General features: G+C 42.7%; 1 protein-coding gene across 1 annotated transcript; it reads left to right on the forward strand.

The window, feature by feature from the left end:
* Positions 1–296: 296 nt before the first annotated feature.
* Positions 297–12344, forward strand: STC1 (stanniocalcin 1). The gene is made up of 4 exons (XM_040965983.1): positions 297–617; positions 2568–2710; positions 3348–3559; positions 9258–12344. The coding sequence occupies exons 1-4, from the start codon at positions 500–502 to the stop codon at positions 9526–9528; spliced, it is 744 nt and encodes a 247-aa protein (XP_040821917.1). The 5' UTR covers positions 297–499; the 3' UTR covers positions 9529–12344.
* Positions 12345–17117: the final 4773 nt, after the last annotated feature.

Consider the following 17117-nt stretch of genomic DNA (forward strand, 5'->3'; position numbering starts at 1 on the left):
TTCATAAGACCTCTCCCCTTTAGTTCAATCAATACAAAGTTATCCTTTAATTCCAGGAAAACAGCTTTTTCACACATCTCTGCACACACAGCCACATACCCATATGAAACATTGGCAGCAGGTACTTTTAATGTGCTGGAAAATATTTCTAAGAAGTCAAAAAGCTCCAGCTGAATAAGCGAGCTCTCCGATTGGCTAGCCAGCCCAGTTGAGAATCCTGATTGGTCCCTGATCCTGAGGACCGATAAGAACGGCTATAAAATCCCTGGGTGCAGCTCTTGGGCCCCCAGTTTGCAAAAGCCAGAGGTGCAAGAGGCAGCCACTGCAGCAGCAGCAGCGTCCTCAGGAGCAGCATCAGGAGCAACCAACACTCCTCACCAAATCCTCACTTACGCCTTCAGGGTATCCAGATCCACATCTTCACTCAAGCCCGGAGAGGGAGAGAGGAAAGGGGGGGGAAGAAAAAAAAACCAACAACTTAGCGGAAACTTCTCAGAGAATGCTCCAAAACTCAGCAGTGCTTCTGGTGCTGGTGATTGGTGTTTCTGCAACCCATGAGGCGGAGCAGAATGACTCTGTGAACCCCAGGAAATCCCGGGTGGCGATTCACAGCTCAGGTAAGCGCAGACCCACCACGCTTTCTCCCCCGAAGGGCTGTCCTCATTTGCCTCTCACTTTTGCAACTGTGTCTGTGACGGCGGATCTTGATAATAAATGTGCTTCATGCCTAATGGCAATAAACTGCCAGTGTAATCCAATAGCCTTAGGAAGTGGAGCTCCTTTGTTTAATAAATTGCATGCAACTAACGAAGAAGCTGGGGCGCTGGGCTGAGGGTATTTCATTGCATAAGCCTAGCCTGATTGCCTGAAATCTGGCACGTACCCTCCTGGGGGGAGGGGGCGGGGGAGAGGCTTGCATGTTGGCATGCTTCAAAGCGCTCTCTCTACTTTCCAGGGGCTGATTGCAAGGTGAGGCATGGCTAGCCTGATGCGGTCCCTGCTCCTACCACCCTGAAACCCTCTAACTTGACTTTGCTGCCTCTTTTGATAACCGGCACAAAAGCTCTCTCTTTGAACTGGTGTTCCAAACCGTAGCCCTCCAGTCTGACAAATCCAGGGCGGATTCAGAGAAAGCCTTTATACATCCCACCCCCAACACCGCTGCCTGCCTCTCTCTCTCTCTCTCTCTCTCTCTCTCTCTCTCTCTGTCTGTCTTTCTCCCTCCATTCAATTGCCCTTGGCCAAAGAGCCCTTGAAAAAAGAATCTTTGTGAAGCAGAAAGGCTTGCTTGCCCCAGGGGAGAGGTCTCCCTGGAACAGCTAACTGTGCACGATGTTGTTCTTGGAGGATGAGAGACGTGAAGAAGCGGGCACTGACACCTCTGCCCTTTGACTTCTCATGCCCCACTTGCTCCTCTTGCATCTCTGCCCACTCTCCCCGCAACCTTCAGCAGAGCTGGGCTCTCGGGTGTCAAATGCTGCAGACCATGCTCCCTTGAAAGAGCACAGGTCCCTGCCTAGAGGAGAGCTTTTGCTTCACTTCCTTTTGTAGTTAGTTGCTATAGAGATGCCGTGATTCACAATTCGAGCTTGCCTAAAACAATAGCAGCCCTAATGTATATTAAAACTGCTTAAAGCAAAGTTATAATTTGAATGCGTGGAAATATATAATTAGGGAAATGACTTGTAACATCCCAGAGGCTGCGGGTGGTGGGAGGGGGTGGGGAAGCCTAACTGAACCATGCTTTTGATCTCGGAGGAGAATCCTACGGTATGAAAGCTGCAGATCATTTCTTGCCGAGCAGCCTGCCAGAACACCCCCCTCCCCTGTGGGAGAGAAATTACTTTTATGGGAGATCTTATCCAGAATGTAGAAAGCCTCCTGCAAGTTCTTTGCGGTTTTCTTCCAGTCTTGCACAAGGGGTGCCTTGGCCTTGTAAATCCACACCTGTGATTCTCTTAAAAAGAAAAAAAAAAAAGAGAGAGAGGGAGAGAGAAAGAAACAGAGGCCTTTAATATGAAAGATTATACACATCTCCAAGCACTGATCTGTGGAGGGGGTTGGGGGAGACATGCATAAATCGCATTCCTGTCTACCAATATGACCACGGTAAGTTGACCAGTCCCAAGCAGAAGGGTCTCTAAGTTGCCCCCTGGCAAATCTCTCCCATTTAGATTCATACCCCATGGATTGTGTTTTTTTGAAAACCAGATGGATTCTTCTGGCCCTTCCACCTCCTCAATGGGACCACCTTTCAAGTGCTAAGCCATGACCTTTGATTCCACAGACGTGCTTAGGCACTGGGTATTCCACAGACTCCAACCTTGCTTCTCTAGTTACTGGTAGGATCAGGAGACTATCTCACTCCCTGTCCTTCATTGCACTAGCTCTTACAAGTACAAAAGCCCATGCATCCCCTTTCTGATCCCCACACTACCTGGCTTGCGCCCATCTGTGGCCCCTCAGGCTGACTTGTAGGTTCAGTTCCGATGTCCCTCCCCTGCACCCACTTAATCCCACCAGTTGTCCTCACCATTTGATGCATTGGATGTGTCTGTCTCTTTCAGCTGAAGTGCTTCGCTGCCTCAACAGTGCTCTGCAGGTTGGCTGTGGGGCTTTTGCATGCCTGGAAAACGCCACCTGTGACACAGATGGGATGCTTGACATCTGTAAATCCTTCTTGTTCAGCGCTGCTAAATTTGACACTCAGGTAATAAGACCTTGACCCTTGCTCCTGTGAGCTGCTTGTCTTTAAGCATGTGTTCGACCATTGTTCTAAGGAACCAGACTTTTAAGGAATCAGCCTGCTCATTCAAAAGTCCATCTCAAAGTGTGTACACACATGCACACTATGGGCCAGGAAATAGGCCCTAGAGAAGAAACTTCCCAGCCCCCCTCTACGTGTGATTGTTAAGGAGCTGTCAGAGGCTGGCTTGTACGAGGAGGGGTGGTGAAGAGAAAGGCTTTTCCTCTTTGAAAGCAAATTAAAAAAAAAATTCTTCTCACCATACGACCTAGCATCCTATCTTGCAATATGAGTTCTCACAGGCTCAATCCCCAGAATACAATTTTCAGCCTACAGGGTGCTTGATTATGGTTCATCTCTCTCTATCTTTTTTTCTTTCTTATTTCATTACTGAGGTCCTTAGGTCCTCGAGATAATCTGAGAGAGAAGGGGCAGTTTTTTCCCCTGCTTTTTTTCTTTTCCTCCTTGGCCACAGAGATAAATCTCATGGCAAGGATAATACCAATGGCCAAGGCAAACCCCCTTATGGCCCCATGCTGTAGGCCCCACACTTGTGCCAAATCAAACTCGAGCTTTCCCTCTTATGCTTCCTCCATGGCAGGGAAAAGCATTTGTCAAAGAGAGCTTAAAGTGCATTGCCAATGGGATCACCGCCAAGGTCTTCCTCGCCATTCGGAGGTGCTCCACTTTCCAGAGGATGATAGCCGAGGTGCAGGAGGAATGCTACACCAAGTTGAACGTGTGCAGCATCGCCAAGCGGAACCCCGAAGCCATGACAGAAGTCGTCCAGCTTCCCAGTCACTTCTCCAACCGGTATGAACTCAGTCCACTTTTTTTTGCAATCAGGAGATGGGGAGGGAGTGGCTGGCTGGCAGAGCCAGACTGGGAAGGAGGGTTAAATTGCTATAGTCACTCTCTTATTTTAGCTTGCAGTCTTCTCAGCTTTTGCAGGAAAAAATACGTTTGTGATTGGGTGTGACAGTTTAAGCAGCTTGGGTTTTTTTTTTCCACCATTATAGGAAAAATCTTTCCATACAGGTAATAGAGTGCTTCATCTGCAGCATCGCTGGGTGCATTTTCATGGTCCTTTCTTGCTTTGAGCCTGAAAGACATGGTAAAGTTTCTGGAAACCACCATTTGAAACATCAGATTTCACTGAAACCATGACTATGCATATGATAACTGGGCTTGAGAAAAACTCTGGCCAAATGTCATAATGCAGATTTTTCCATCTGCATGCATCTCTGATCAGTGCCACGTGCAGTCACTGGGCATCTCCAGAACAAGCCTGCTCCCGTCCCAGAGACCCAGTGTCTTAGAGAAAACTGCAATTGCTGATCTCAACCATTCCCAGGGACCTTAAGGGTCTTAAGTTACCCTGTTGCTCTAGTTCAAGATTTCCTGAGGTGATGTACTGGTGGTTGCCCAGACCACACTCATCCCAGAGCTCTTACGTGGCTCAGAGTCACGGAGCTACTCATAGCTCAGCAGCACGCCTTTGTTTGCCCTTGGCTTGCTGCCCTTAGCAACTTGGCGTGAATTCCTAGGACCTGAAAGAGTTGGCATCTTCCTGACATATGGGTGCATTACACAGGTTTCCAGAGAGAAAGCTGGTGGAGCTGGTGTGGCAGAACAGCAGCGGCAGGGCAGGCTGGACAGATCAAGTTGATTGTGATTCAGACTTGATTCCCAGGCCTGAAGTTCTATGCTTTTTTGACTCCCAGCCAAATCTGCATATATTCACAAACACAGGTCCTGTGTCTGTGATTCTGGCCACCTGAGACTTGCCGCAATTGTAAATGATTAGTTTTCTGGCCACGTGCCACCATGCTCCTTTAGACAGTGGCAGGCATTTAAGACCTCCTAGGGTTCAGGAAGAGTTAGTTCATATGCATATATGTTACTAAAGGACTAGAAAAGCACCTCCTCCCAGGGAAAGGTGAAAGTCCCCAAGGAAACAGACTGAAAATTTCCCATTCACTCTTATTATAGGAGAGTGGCCTGATTTCAAAAACAAGTCAGTTTTCAAAAACTATTTGCCTAGTCCTTGGAAGTGATCTGACCACGGGGCTCTTACACCATTTTCAATGATCTCCTTTCAATGATTCTTCAGCCTTGGTTTTCAAATTCTTACGAAAATTTTTGTTGCACAGAAGTTAAGAGTTAAGAGGAAAACAAATGATAACTTCTTATATTGGAACGAGAGACAAAGTTATGTATATATGCAGTGGTTAAGGAGGAGGTATCTACCAACATAGTTATTGTAACAAATGCAGATCCTTCAAGAACCTGTGAGAAAACATGGAACTTAATGTGATGTGTGACCAATTTCAATGCAACACCAACTACATTTAAGCAACCCCTTCCATGACAAAAGGAGAGATCTGGTATCAAGGGTAGTGCAGACACTGGCCTGGTGATTCCAACTTCAGAAAACGACAGTAGAAAGAATTTTGGCAGGGTCATTTATCCTGTTAGTATATGCCTTATTTTTAATACCTTTAGACAATGGTCACTAAGAATATCTTCTCATCCCCCCTTTTCATCATGGGAAGCTCAGTTACTGGAAAATTTCAGTGGGGAGAAGTATGGGCAGCCCTTGAAGACCAAAATCTTCCATACAGCTCTTAACTTACTGCAAGTATTTCACTCCAACTGGTTAGGATTATTCCTGTTCGGGACTGTAGAGATTTCCGGTTCCATGCTGGGCTTGATTTACTTTATTTAAACTCCTCACCCTCATGAAACATCCTGCCTCTCCAGCCCCAGTCCCACCACAGACACACAGCATTCCAAAAGGAAGCAGTTACAGGTTCATTCCACCTTCCTGTGACTTATCTATCATGAGATTAGGGACTGAGGGATTCCAAAATCCTGTGACTGGATCAGCATCCAGCCAAAGGGGTTTTCCAAGACGAAAAATGTATCTCAAAGAAAAAGTACAGCTGAAGTCCCTCCAGTTGAATTTGAAAATAACTCCTCCAACCCTGAGGTAGCTGGGAAAAATCAAACAGGCAGGCAGGGTGGTGTGAGGCTTGGGAACCAATTAAACCAATCCAGATCCAGAGTGGGAAAACTGTCAACGCTTCCAACTCTCTAGGGCATGGATAGGGAACAGGAAACAGAAGAATAATATTGATCAAGGGAAACAAAGGACTATTTATAAACCTTCACACAGAAGGTTCCTAGGCAGTATGTGTGTATTTGGATATGCATGGCTGAAATAGTAGCTATGGAGAATATCTGATCTTACTTTTTATCAAGGTGAAAAAAGAGTCAGGGATGTAATTTTCAAAGTGAAAAGAAGGAAGCATGCTTCCTTTGCATCTGGGTAGTCAGAACAGTTAGCCCACCAACTCATTGTAGCATATCTGACCCCCTACTCTGAAAGTAAAGGAAGCTTCATAGATACTTCTGCAAAGGCACCCTACACTGTTTTTGTTAAACTGAGAAGGAAAATGTATATCAAGCCCATGAAAACACAGAATATCATAGATGGAGATACAGAGGTTTTCAGGACTATCACATTTTACTGATTGAAGAACAAGAAATACAAAGAAATGAGAGATATGTTTGAAGGTTTTTACCACTTGGGCCTAGAACTCACATGGCCTTGAGCCAAGCAATTTGATTTCTCCTTCAAAACTGACGTCCAGCAAATCTGCAGGAAATGTCCAAGATCCAAAAATAGAATACTAAGCACAACTGAATAAATATGTGTCCCATGCTGGTCTTCAATTAACTTTGTGCACAGAGAAAAGACACATCATACCAAAAGTTACAGTGATACAGTACAGAAGCGCACTTAGCAAATACCTGACACTTGCTAAGGCAATTTTGGACGGAGACGCAACCTCGTAAGTAATCAATCCTTAGTAGTGACTTATAGGAAAGATCTCTTTTATTGACCAGCATATCCCAAAGGTAAATGCCATGATCCAGACCTCAGTGGAATAAAGGTAAACCTATTCATCATCATGACACAATGACAGTCTGGCCACTGCTCCTGTCTTCAAGGGGCTACTAATAGAATCAGGAGCTTGCTGACATTCTCAGGAGCTCTTTTCTCTTGTCCTTGTTAAGCGAACCAAACTCCACGAGAGAACTAGGAAAGACACATATGAAAGAGGGAAGGGGAAACTAACAGCAGTAAGGCTATCAAGGGACATTTTCAAAACAACCAAGACAAGGTACCATAGCTGGGCTGGCAGAGAAAACAACAGCAAAGACAGGAATTTTCTCACAAAAAGAGAGCAGGCACTTTGGCAACATGAGGCCACAGGAAACAAATGGCTCCAAAGCTTCTACAGAAGCTGAGTTTCCTTGGGTACTGGACTTTTCATTCAAACAAGAACTTTAAATTCTCCATGAGAAGAAAAAACTATCCTTTCTTTCAATTTTTTTTCTAAGAAATTATCACACTTTCCAGCCTTTTTTCCAAGACTCACATTACATACCTGGTTCATTCTAGAAACAGAAGATTAACTTCTAAGCTATAGAGTTCTTCTTGCACTCTATCCTCTAAGAATGAATCTCTTTCTAAAACAGAGGAAGTGACCCAGGGGAACCGGATTTTAGCAGAGCTCACAAAACTCAGGGGTGTATAAGGATCAGTGTGTAGATGTCTGAAGCTGTTGGGGCAAAGCCGTTTGTTTATTCTCAGTTTTTCCAAAACCAGTTTTCTCTCCAGTTCTCCATCCAAGTAAGATCTACTTTGACTCATGCACTTTCCAAAGGGTTGGAAAATGTTCTTCTGTGCCAGAGCATCCCAATGTTACCCACAGCTGGATGCAATTCTTCCCAGAGGGAGGGACATGGCCAGGACTCTAGCAGTGACCCAGGCACTGCACTTCATTTGCAGTCCCCTGTTCCCTCCTGCTCATTCACAGAAGGGTGACTGCTTTGCTTCATTGCTCATATTCCATTCTCTTTACTGTATGCCCTTTGAAAGACCTCTCCTGGGGGTTAGGTTAGTCTGCAAAGATGTCTGATCCTGTGCTCCAGAGGTGAGTTAAAAATAAACAAATTTCTTTTTGTAGAAGATCCTGTGGCCCCAGAGATCCGTGGGCTCCTCTGAGGAAAGGGTTTTTCCACAGAAATATTCACATAAATATTGCGGGTCGTGACCATCACGAGAGTCTGCCACTAGTGAACACACGGCTAATGGGTTTTGACAACTGACACCTCATAATGGAGCAGACACATTCCAACCCAAATTGGAAAATACCTCAACTGTCCTCCCAAAGAATAGGACAAGAGCTTATGTGCTATAAACATTAGACAGCTTTATTCTTTCCGAGTCATAACATTTAGCTGTGAATTTGAGTATTTAGAGGATTGGCTGCAAAGATGAAGGTAATTTATATCAATCAAACAGAAGACTCTGTATAAAATTTATTAGACCTCCAGATAATTTTTTCTCTAAGAAGCATGACTTATTAGAGAACTTACTTACACTTTTAAAACTCTGCCTTCACAGTGAACACACACACACACACTCACACACACACACCAGAATCAATAAATCTAAAGTGAGTGGGCAATATAATACAATGACATTTGGTCATGAGGGATGCAAAGAAAGCAAAGAAATAAAATCCAAATAATAACTTCTAGTTGTTGGCAACCTAGTCATGGACAGAAAGCCATCACAAAACCAGCAAATGCTAACTGAGTAATAATAGCCAAGCATCTATAAGATGTCCAAAACAGTGTGAGAAAGCTCATGTAATTTGAACAGCAAGAACCCTTCCAGGCCACCCATCTTTCCTCTTCCATACCTGCTTTGCTTGGCACCAGGCCATCTGACAGCCACACACCCTCGAAAGATAATCAAAATTAGAGCCTCAACAGACTTTAACAAAGCTAGCTGAGGGTATGATAAGCAGATTATCATAGATATCTAGATAACAGATAATCTAGAAAAGCAATTGAGACACAGGAGACAAGAACCTTAGAACTTCAGTCAGAATATGCACTTATATGTACATACACCTGTACTCACTAACCACTAAAGCAAAGCAAAGATGTAAAGAGAATTAAAATAATTATCAACCCACGTGTATGATCACTAATATGGGTGTGTTGGGGTCCCTCTGTGGTATTTGACTAACCCATCGTGTGCTCTTGGGCAAGTCACATTAGCTTTTCTACCTTGTTTCTTTTCGCCAAAATGAGAAGGAAACTGGTACCCAGGGGTCTCTGGGATCTTTTCCTGCCCTACAATTCTGGCTTTCTAGGTATCTCAGATATTGTAGTTAGCTTGTTATTCAAAGTGTTGCCTACATCTCCCAAACTCTAAACATGAAGACAGACTTGCCTTTCACAGTTGATTAACACAAGAAGCAAATACACCCAAACTAAGAAGAGACTATTAGGGAAAAAAGCCACCTTCAGATGACGAGCTGTTCTTGTGTGCGCCATCTGTCCATGTGGGACTGATACTGGCTGGAGTCGGGGTCATGCTTAACTTAATGAGTGATCACCACCTGTGCACTCTTTCCCCTCACAGATACTACAACATACTCATCCGAAGCCTCCTAGAATGTGATGCTGACACCGTCACCAAAATCAGAGATAGCCTGATGGAGAAAATTGGGCCCAACATGGCCAGTCTCTTCCAAATTCTGCAGGCAGACCACTGTGCCCAAACCCACGCACGAGCTGACTTCAACAGGAGGCGCACCAGTGAGCCCCAGAAGCTGAAAGTGCTCCTCAGGAACCTCCGAGGTGAGGGGGACTCTCCCTCCCATAGCAAACGCACCTCCCATGAGAGTGCATAACCAGGGAGAGGTATTCACAAACCTCACCACAACTAGTATCATTTGAGGGGTGTTGACACACCAACTTCGAGTGTACTGTGCCTGGTTTAATTTTTTTTTAAGTAGTTCCTATTTTCTATCCTCCCCCTAAAGAAAACTGCATGAAACTAGGCTTCTGTAATCACAATCCCAATATTCTGCAATGGCAGCATTCCCACAACCAGAATATGTTCCATCATTTTGCCTCTCCGTAGGAGAAAATAATGTCTTCTATCAATTTTCCTCTGCCATGTCCTTTCCCGACCCCAATCACCCTCAATCACAAAACTTTCATGTAACTCCCCCATCATTGTAATTTGAAGATGTGGATCCCTTTAGAATGTTTGCCCTAGTAGAGTTAGCTGATAAGCAACAACTTTATTTAAATGCATGTCTTAACTGCTCATAAAGATGTTAAATGCAATTCGTGTTATGAATCTGTGCTGGCCATGGACGAATATGAATGTCATGTTTGAATTCTTGATCTCTAATGAGCTAGTGATCCTCCAATGTCTAATTTCCTTTCTGACACATTTACCAAATTGCTCAAGCCTGCCTCTCCAACCAGACTTTGAGCCTTCATCTTCTTGCATCTAATGAAAAACAAAAAGCTAACATCTTTACGTACTGTAACTGCTCAGAGCTTTAAAAGTATCTTTAACAATTGTCTTAAAAACCAGAGAATCTTAAGGTCTAACTGTGGAATATAAATAGCTGAAAACTAATGTACTGTACATAAATTCCAGAGAACTCTGCTTAAGCAAAGCAGGATATAATAACTTTATTGCATATAGATTTAGTTTTGTAACTTAGCTTTATTTTTCTTTTCCTGGGAATGGAATAACTATCTCACTTCCAGATATCCACATAAACGCTCCTCGTGGCCTTTTTTATAACTATGGGGGTAGAATAGTTTTAACTCAACATCAAAACTTAAGATGGGCTTATATGAGATAGGGAAAACTAACAGGTTTATCTGAAGGACCCCAGGTAAAATGTTCACCTCCCAGCCCACCTCAACCCAGAGGCTACTTTTGACTTTGACCTATCTTGAAATAACTCTGTCACATCCAACTGGGAATTACAGCAATGAACAAAACAGAGCATCCCTTTGGCCTTGGACCAATCACGGTGTGAAAAGGGTCAACTTTGTGTTGGGAAGTGGCAGCTCCTGACTCCTTACCTTTCATCAGTGCCTGCAACTCTGGTAATGATGATGGGGTGGGAGATTTTCCATTTAATCAATCAGGAATGAGTCAATTAGCCTTTGGGTCTTTATTCTGGAGCACTTGGGGCTGAGGGAGTATAAATAACCCTGGGCTGTCCAGCCTTAATAAACTCCTCTTACATTTTTGTCCTGTAGCATGCTGCCTGCCAAAGTAGTCCTGGCAGCTGGACCATCTCTGTAGGATCATAAAAAAAAAGAAAGAAAAAAAAGATAGCAAGAAAGAGGGAAAAAGAGCTGGTGGTTTGATCATTTATGCCATGATGTTTACAAGATGGCGACCACCAAAGCCAAATGATGAACCTATCTATGAACAACAGTAGTTTCTCAGGGTTACCGTCCTTAAACCCAAAAGTCCCTTATGAGTGTCACTGCCCACCAAAGGTCAATGTTGAGAGAGGAAGAGGGAGGAGGGGTAGTTCTGCAGGGGCCACTCCAAACTCGCTTAGGTAGAAATTATTGGTGCTTGACTCTCACTAGGCTAAACTCAAGATTTGACCAAATCGAGAAATAGGGATCCTGGTGGGAGGAGGGAGGGCACATTTCCAGAAAAATGAAAAGCAATACAACTTTACCACAAAGCCTTTAAAATCAGTCACATGCTGCTCCAGGACCAAGAGCAAGTGCAGCAGAACCCAGCAGCAGCAGCAGCAGCACAGCCACTGCTGCCTTTGTCCCCACAAAGCCTCTAAGCGTGCTGACATCAGATTGTCAAGGACATTTTTATACTCAGAACTGTCCCATCCCCAGGTCCCCAAACACATGGACACTGCCTTAGCCTCTTGGAAATCAGGTAGACCATACTCTAAGTTAGACTCACCCCTCCCTCCCCACCACCACCTATCCCCAGGCAAGGCTGACTTCTCTGAATCAGAAATGATTCAAGTGTGTGTGTTGTGTCCATTTCGCAAACCCACTAAGCCAGGACCCTGAATGCAACAAGTAGTTCCTGAGGATTCCTAGCAAAAATTTCTCTTAGTTCAGTCTGGTAGATTCTCTTCGTTGGTTGTGACCTTTTTAAAGCGTGGTACCCAACCCCTCCCCTTTTCTCCCCATGATGATATTTATATATGTATCTACAATACATATACCAACAAATATGGAAAGAAGCAGTTCTCACAATGTTGCTAGTTTTTTGCTTCTCTTTTCCCCATCCCACCCTCTCTCACCAGACTCTTTCTTTTATCTTCAGCTTCATCTTCTGTTTGCTGCACAGCGTTTTGTGGGGGCTGTCCTAGACCAGTTTGCATGATTCCTCTATTGTGATTTGGTTGCACTTTAGACATTTTTGTGCCATTATATTTGCATTATGTATTTATAATTTAAATGATATTTAGGTTTTTGGCTGAGTACTGGAATAAACAGTGAGCATATCTGGTATATGTCATTATTTATTGTTAAATTACATTTTTAAGCTCCATGTGCATATAAAGGTTATGAAACATATGGTAATGACAGATGCAAGTTATTTTATTTGCTTATTTTTATAATTAAAGATGCCATAGCATAATATGAAGCCTTTGGTGAATTCCTTCTAAGATAATAATAATAATAAAGTGTTACCTTTGACTGGTCCCCCTCCCCCATGTCTTTCATTGTTATTCTTTGAAAACTTCTGGAATGAGAATTTCTGAACATGAAAGTCACTAAAATGATTAAGTTTCTCTGAAGTTGCTAATTAAGTGTCAATATGTAAATGAATATAGTTAAAGCAACGTTTTCCAGATTTCTTCAAATTCATGCAATGACTCCCATTAGTCTCATCATTAAGACACTGAAGCCTAAATCCCCTCCGAGACTGGAAGAAGCAGACTGTGGCTCTCCCACCTCCAGGCTGGGTTTCCTCTCTGTTGCGGGATCTGCACTCCCACCATGGGAATAAGTCTGGAAAGGTCTGTGTTCCTCCTCCCTGCCAGGTCTTTGTTTACATTGTCCTCATCCTTTGAAAGAACTCTGCCTAGACTGCAACCACAAGGAAAGCAAGGGGTCTGCCTGTTCATCAGGGCCCCCAAGAAGAAAAGACTCCCCTGAATATTTTAAATGAAGGATCCTGAGACAGTCAGAAGACAGGAAAAAATAGTGGAATCACTGTGACAAGTGAGGCAGATAGCTGTTTCATTACAATAACCCAGTTCTGGGGTCACAATTCTCGGATTTGAAGTCTGACTCTCTCATTTGTTAGCTGCATGAGGTCGGGAATGGCTGTTTCTTCTACAAAGATGGGGTACTGAAAATGATATATGAAAGAGCTTCTATAAAGTGATAAAATAAGTGAACTGCTGACAGCATTCCTGGTGCAGAGCTGTGTTCAGTAAGCACCAGCTGTTCCCATCACAAGCAGAAAGGACAAGCACAAACCCCTGACTCATATCAGAATGACCGTTTTAACCAGGTCTTGAAGGCTGACCTGGAGTTCCTTCACAGAAAAGAGGGTACCACTGTGGTTTCAGGAGAGACTTACTGTAGTTTTTGATAATTTAGTGTATTTTCCTCGTTGTTCTAATTCAAATGGGGAGCATTTTTCTCAGTATCATTCATTTCCACCTTCAGACCAGATGTTTCCAATTAAAGATATGCCCAGGGACTCTATCAAATAACACACGCATTGTCACTTCAAGACCAAAGTAGATTGTGTTTACTTTGCTCTGACATGACCATGGAGAATGTATACTGATTTCATTATTATCTTTCCTCCTCAGCCTTCTATTTATTAACACGTATAGAGTGTGTTAAAGAACTTACACCTGGAATTTTTGTAAAACTATACTCAAATCTAATTCCTCAATGATCTCTGTGGCCTTGGGTCACACATCTGAAATCTTCAAACTTTGTTTTTTACATTGATGAAAATATCCCTATAAAATACGAATGGTTAATGGGCCTAAACTCCAGAGTGAGAGAATTAAATGCAGTATACAGAAAGCACTTACAGCAGTGTCTAGCGTGTGGCAAGAACCCTCACAATAGTCTCTATTGCACAGTCAACAAATGTATCTATAACCGTTTTCATCAATGCTATCACCATGGCTGAGACTCTGCTGCCACTTAGAATGTGAGTCTTGAGGTACCAAGCTGGATGAAGAATGCTTTCCTACTCCTAATCCTTCGCTAGAACAATAGATTTCAATGGTTAATAATGTTTTTTTAAAAATTGAGTTACAAAATACTGTAGTCCAGAACAATGACAAATTACACAGTGATGAACACCTATATCCCATTCAAGCTAAAGAAATAAAATATTACTGATAAGACAATCCCCTAAGTATGCCTCTCTGTCTACATTCACATGTTTAACAATCCTTGACTGCGAAATGATTTGCAAAGCTAGGGGATAGAATTTCCCAAATTATTGAAATATATACACATACACAAATGTATCTACATAATAGATATATGTATATATATATATATATATATATATATATATATCTGTGTTTCAAAAAAAAACATGCAACAGTCTGTGAGTCTGTGGTTAGAGAGAAGAAAAAGATCAGGTCATCTGTCTTATGGTGCCATTTGAACACCCGAGAGCTCATCAGCATGGACACTAAGTCAGTACTTCCCAGAATCACTGTGCATACAGATTACTTGTGGATCTTATTTAACTGATGAAACCCTCTAGGTAGCCCAAGGGTCTACATTTCCAACATGTTTCCAGGTACTGGTGATGCTGTTGCTCCACGGAAGATGATTTAGTAGCAAATCATCTCAACAATCAGATATGCCTGAATCAGTTCCTCAGTCCTCCACTGAGAAGCCGTGGAAGTGAACACATGATCATTTGACTTCTTCATTTTAGTAGCACCTCTTACTGATAAAAACCAAGCATCTTAGCTTTGTAAGCCCTTCAAAACCAGCACCCTTCACTGACCCAGGTATTGCAGATTATGTTGATGCTGGCATCTCCTTATTTTCCTAAAGACACGTGACCTTTTCTGCCTCAGCCTTCACTGTTACCTGCACAGATGTCATTCCTTCTAATTAGTCTTCTCTCCAACTTCCTTTTCATTTGCCAAGATCCTTGTTACCTCCAACAGCCTTCCAACAGCATAGCCAAGCCCATATCAAACTGCACTGCAGATTTGCAAAGAGAGAACTTAGCCATCTTTGTATTGCTAATGTTTAACAGAAAGCTGGCATTCACTAAATATTTGTGATTAGAGGAAGGAAAGAAGGCAGGAATTCTTTCCACCACCACCAATTAATCCATGACTTTTTCTCAGTAGGGTGCTAAGGCTTGAGCAGTAATATCAGTGTGTTCTGGGAAATGGAGGGCATCTTGCCATGGTGAGTAGAGAAACAAATTCCACGTGCTAGTTTTCCAAAACTAATTTTGTGTACCCTTAAGTTCACCTACTTTTAACAACAGCACATAATGATGTTTCTTCCCTGCATTATATATCATTATATATCATTCCCTGCTGAAAATATGACTTAGCTGTCCTATCTCCTGCTAATCTAACAACAAAAGCTTCATCAATAAACATGTTTAGGTATTTACTGTCTCTATGCAAGACAGCATACTGGAGAACTGGAACACAGTGAAAATATGAACACCTTCAAATTAAGCTACATCCTGTTTCCTTGTACCCCTAGTCATTGTGTCATACCACTACTCTTATGTCATCTCCCATTCACTAAATCTGATTTTTCACTATGTTAGAGATCTTCTATGAACTTCACTCTTCATGGCCTTTCAAATTCTTTACCCCATGGAAGAACCTGAGGGCTAAGGTGAGGACAAAGCCTAGCCAATCATTCTGTGAGATCTGAGGAACAATGCACTCCATTTTTTAAATAATTAGTTGAAGCCCAATTATTGAGTAAGTGTCAACTGAATGCTGATGTGCTTCTCGACCTTGGGCCTTCATGGCCAACTTAAAGCATACTAAGCCCAGATCTCAATAATTCAGATCCTTACCTGTCAGTTAGTACTTTGCTGTTTTTTTTTTTTTTTTTTTTTTATCAAGGGACTTGTGGCTTCCAGTTGAGCATAAATTGCTATCCTTAAGTCTAGGACAATTACAACATACTGCAAGTATACTCAGCTGCAGGAAAACCAGATACAGCATATGTCCCATGAGAGACCTGTAATAGTTTCCAACATGTGTTAGAAATTCTGGAACCAATTTCAGTGACGGCCTGGACTCTTGTCCTGGGATTGCTTGGAAGCACAATCACTCCAGGCTGTGACTCACCTGCTTGGTCTAGACTGAACTCCTTGCACCCACCAAGAGGCTGCTAGGAAAACAAATTTGGAAATGTTACATTCTGGTAATCCCTTCATGCCTGTATCCTAGTCATCCACAGTCACCACTCAAAATGGAAACCCCCACCTTCTTCACCTGCACATTCCCCACAATGTTTTGCTTCTCTTTGAGTCAACAACCCATTGCTCTCCACTTTCCAACATGTGTCCATTCCAACAGATTCTCTACTATGTCTTCAACCTGTTTTTCACTATTTCCTCCAGTTTCTTGTTTTAACTGAAACCTGGTTACTCAAAGAACATTATGCCATGCCATTATCCTAAATGGCCACTTATTCTTCCAAATCTCAAGGTTTGGCCAAAACTTAAATGGAGTCTATATGCCTCATTTTCCAAACCATGAGACACAAAATGGTATAACTGAGGTTTAGGCCAACTTATTCTACCCTTTTACCACTGTTATCCAGTCCACAATACCTTGGGATTAGCAAGAATTATCTCATTTATCAGTGATATGAATATCAGATTCAGTTTTCCTCTTCATTCCCAAGTCATATAAATCTGGGAAAAATCAGAATTCATGGGAGCGATTCATCCATTCCTCAAATGTTCAACCCCTCCTCAGTTCCAATACTAGTACTATTTACCCTGTACTCATGCCCTGGAATCAGAAGGTAAACACCAATATTGCTTTATAGACTATTGCTCTCCATGTTATAGTAGCAAAATGCATTGAATACTTCCCTTTTCTAACACCAATGCAACTTGGAAATTTGAAACCCAAAATCTCTCCTTCTGATGGGCACTCTTTCCACTGTGGCTCTCCTGCTCATTTATGCTGACCTCTACTCCCCTGATGCTTCCACAGTTCCCTGAGGTTTCAACTCCTCCCCCATCACCATCTTCTCCTGGCCTCGCCTTGAACCCATGGCTAATCACTTCAACCATGCAATTGCATTGCCCTCAAATAACTTGCCTCATCAATCTTCTGTCATACTTAACTGGAAAAATCCTAACCCTTAAGCTTGTCTTCTTAGCTAGAAAAAAAAAATCAGAAAGTTATGAACAGATTTGGAGTCATTTAAAATTTGTCAGCTACAGACTTCACAGGGCCCTCAGGCCTCTTCTTACCCACCC

The sequence above is a fragment of the Ochotona curzoniae genome, unplaced genomic scaffold (genome assembly GCF_017591425.1).
Source record: "Ochotona curzoniae isolate NIBS_2020 unplaced genomic scaffold, NIBS_Ocur_1.0 scaffold_4505, whole genome shotgun sequence".
Classification (NCBI taxonomy): domain Eukaryota; kingdom Metazoa; phylum Chordata; class Mammalia; order Lagomorpha; family Ochotonidae; genus Ochotona; species Ochotona curzoniae.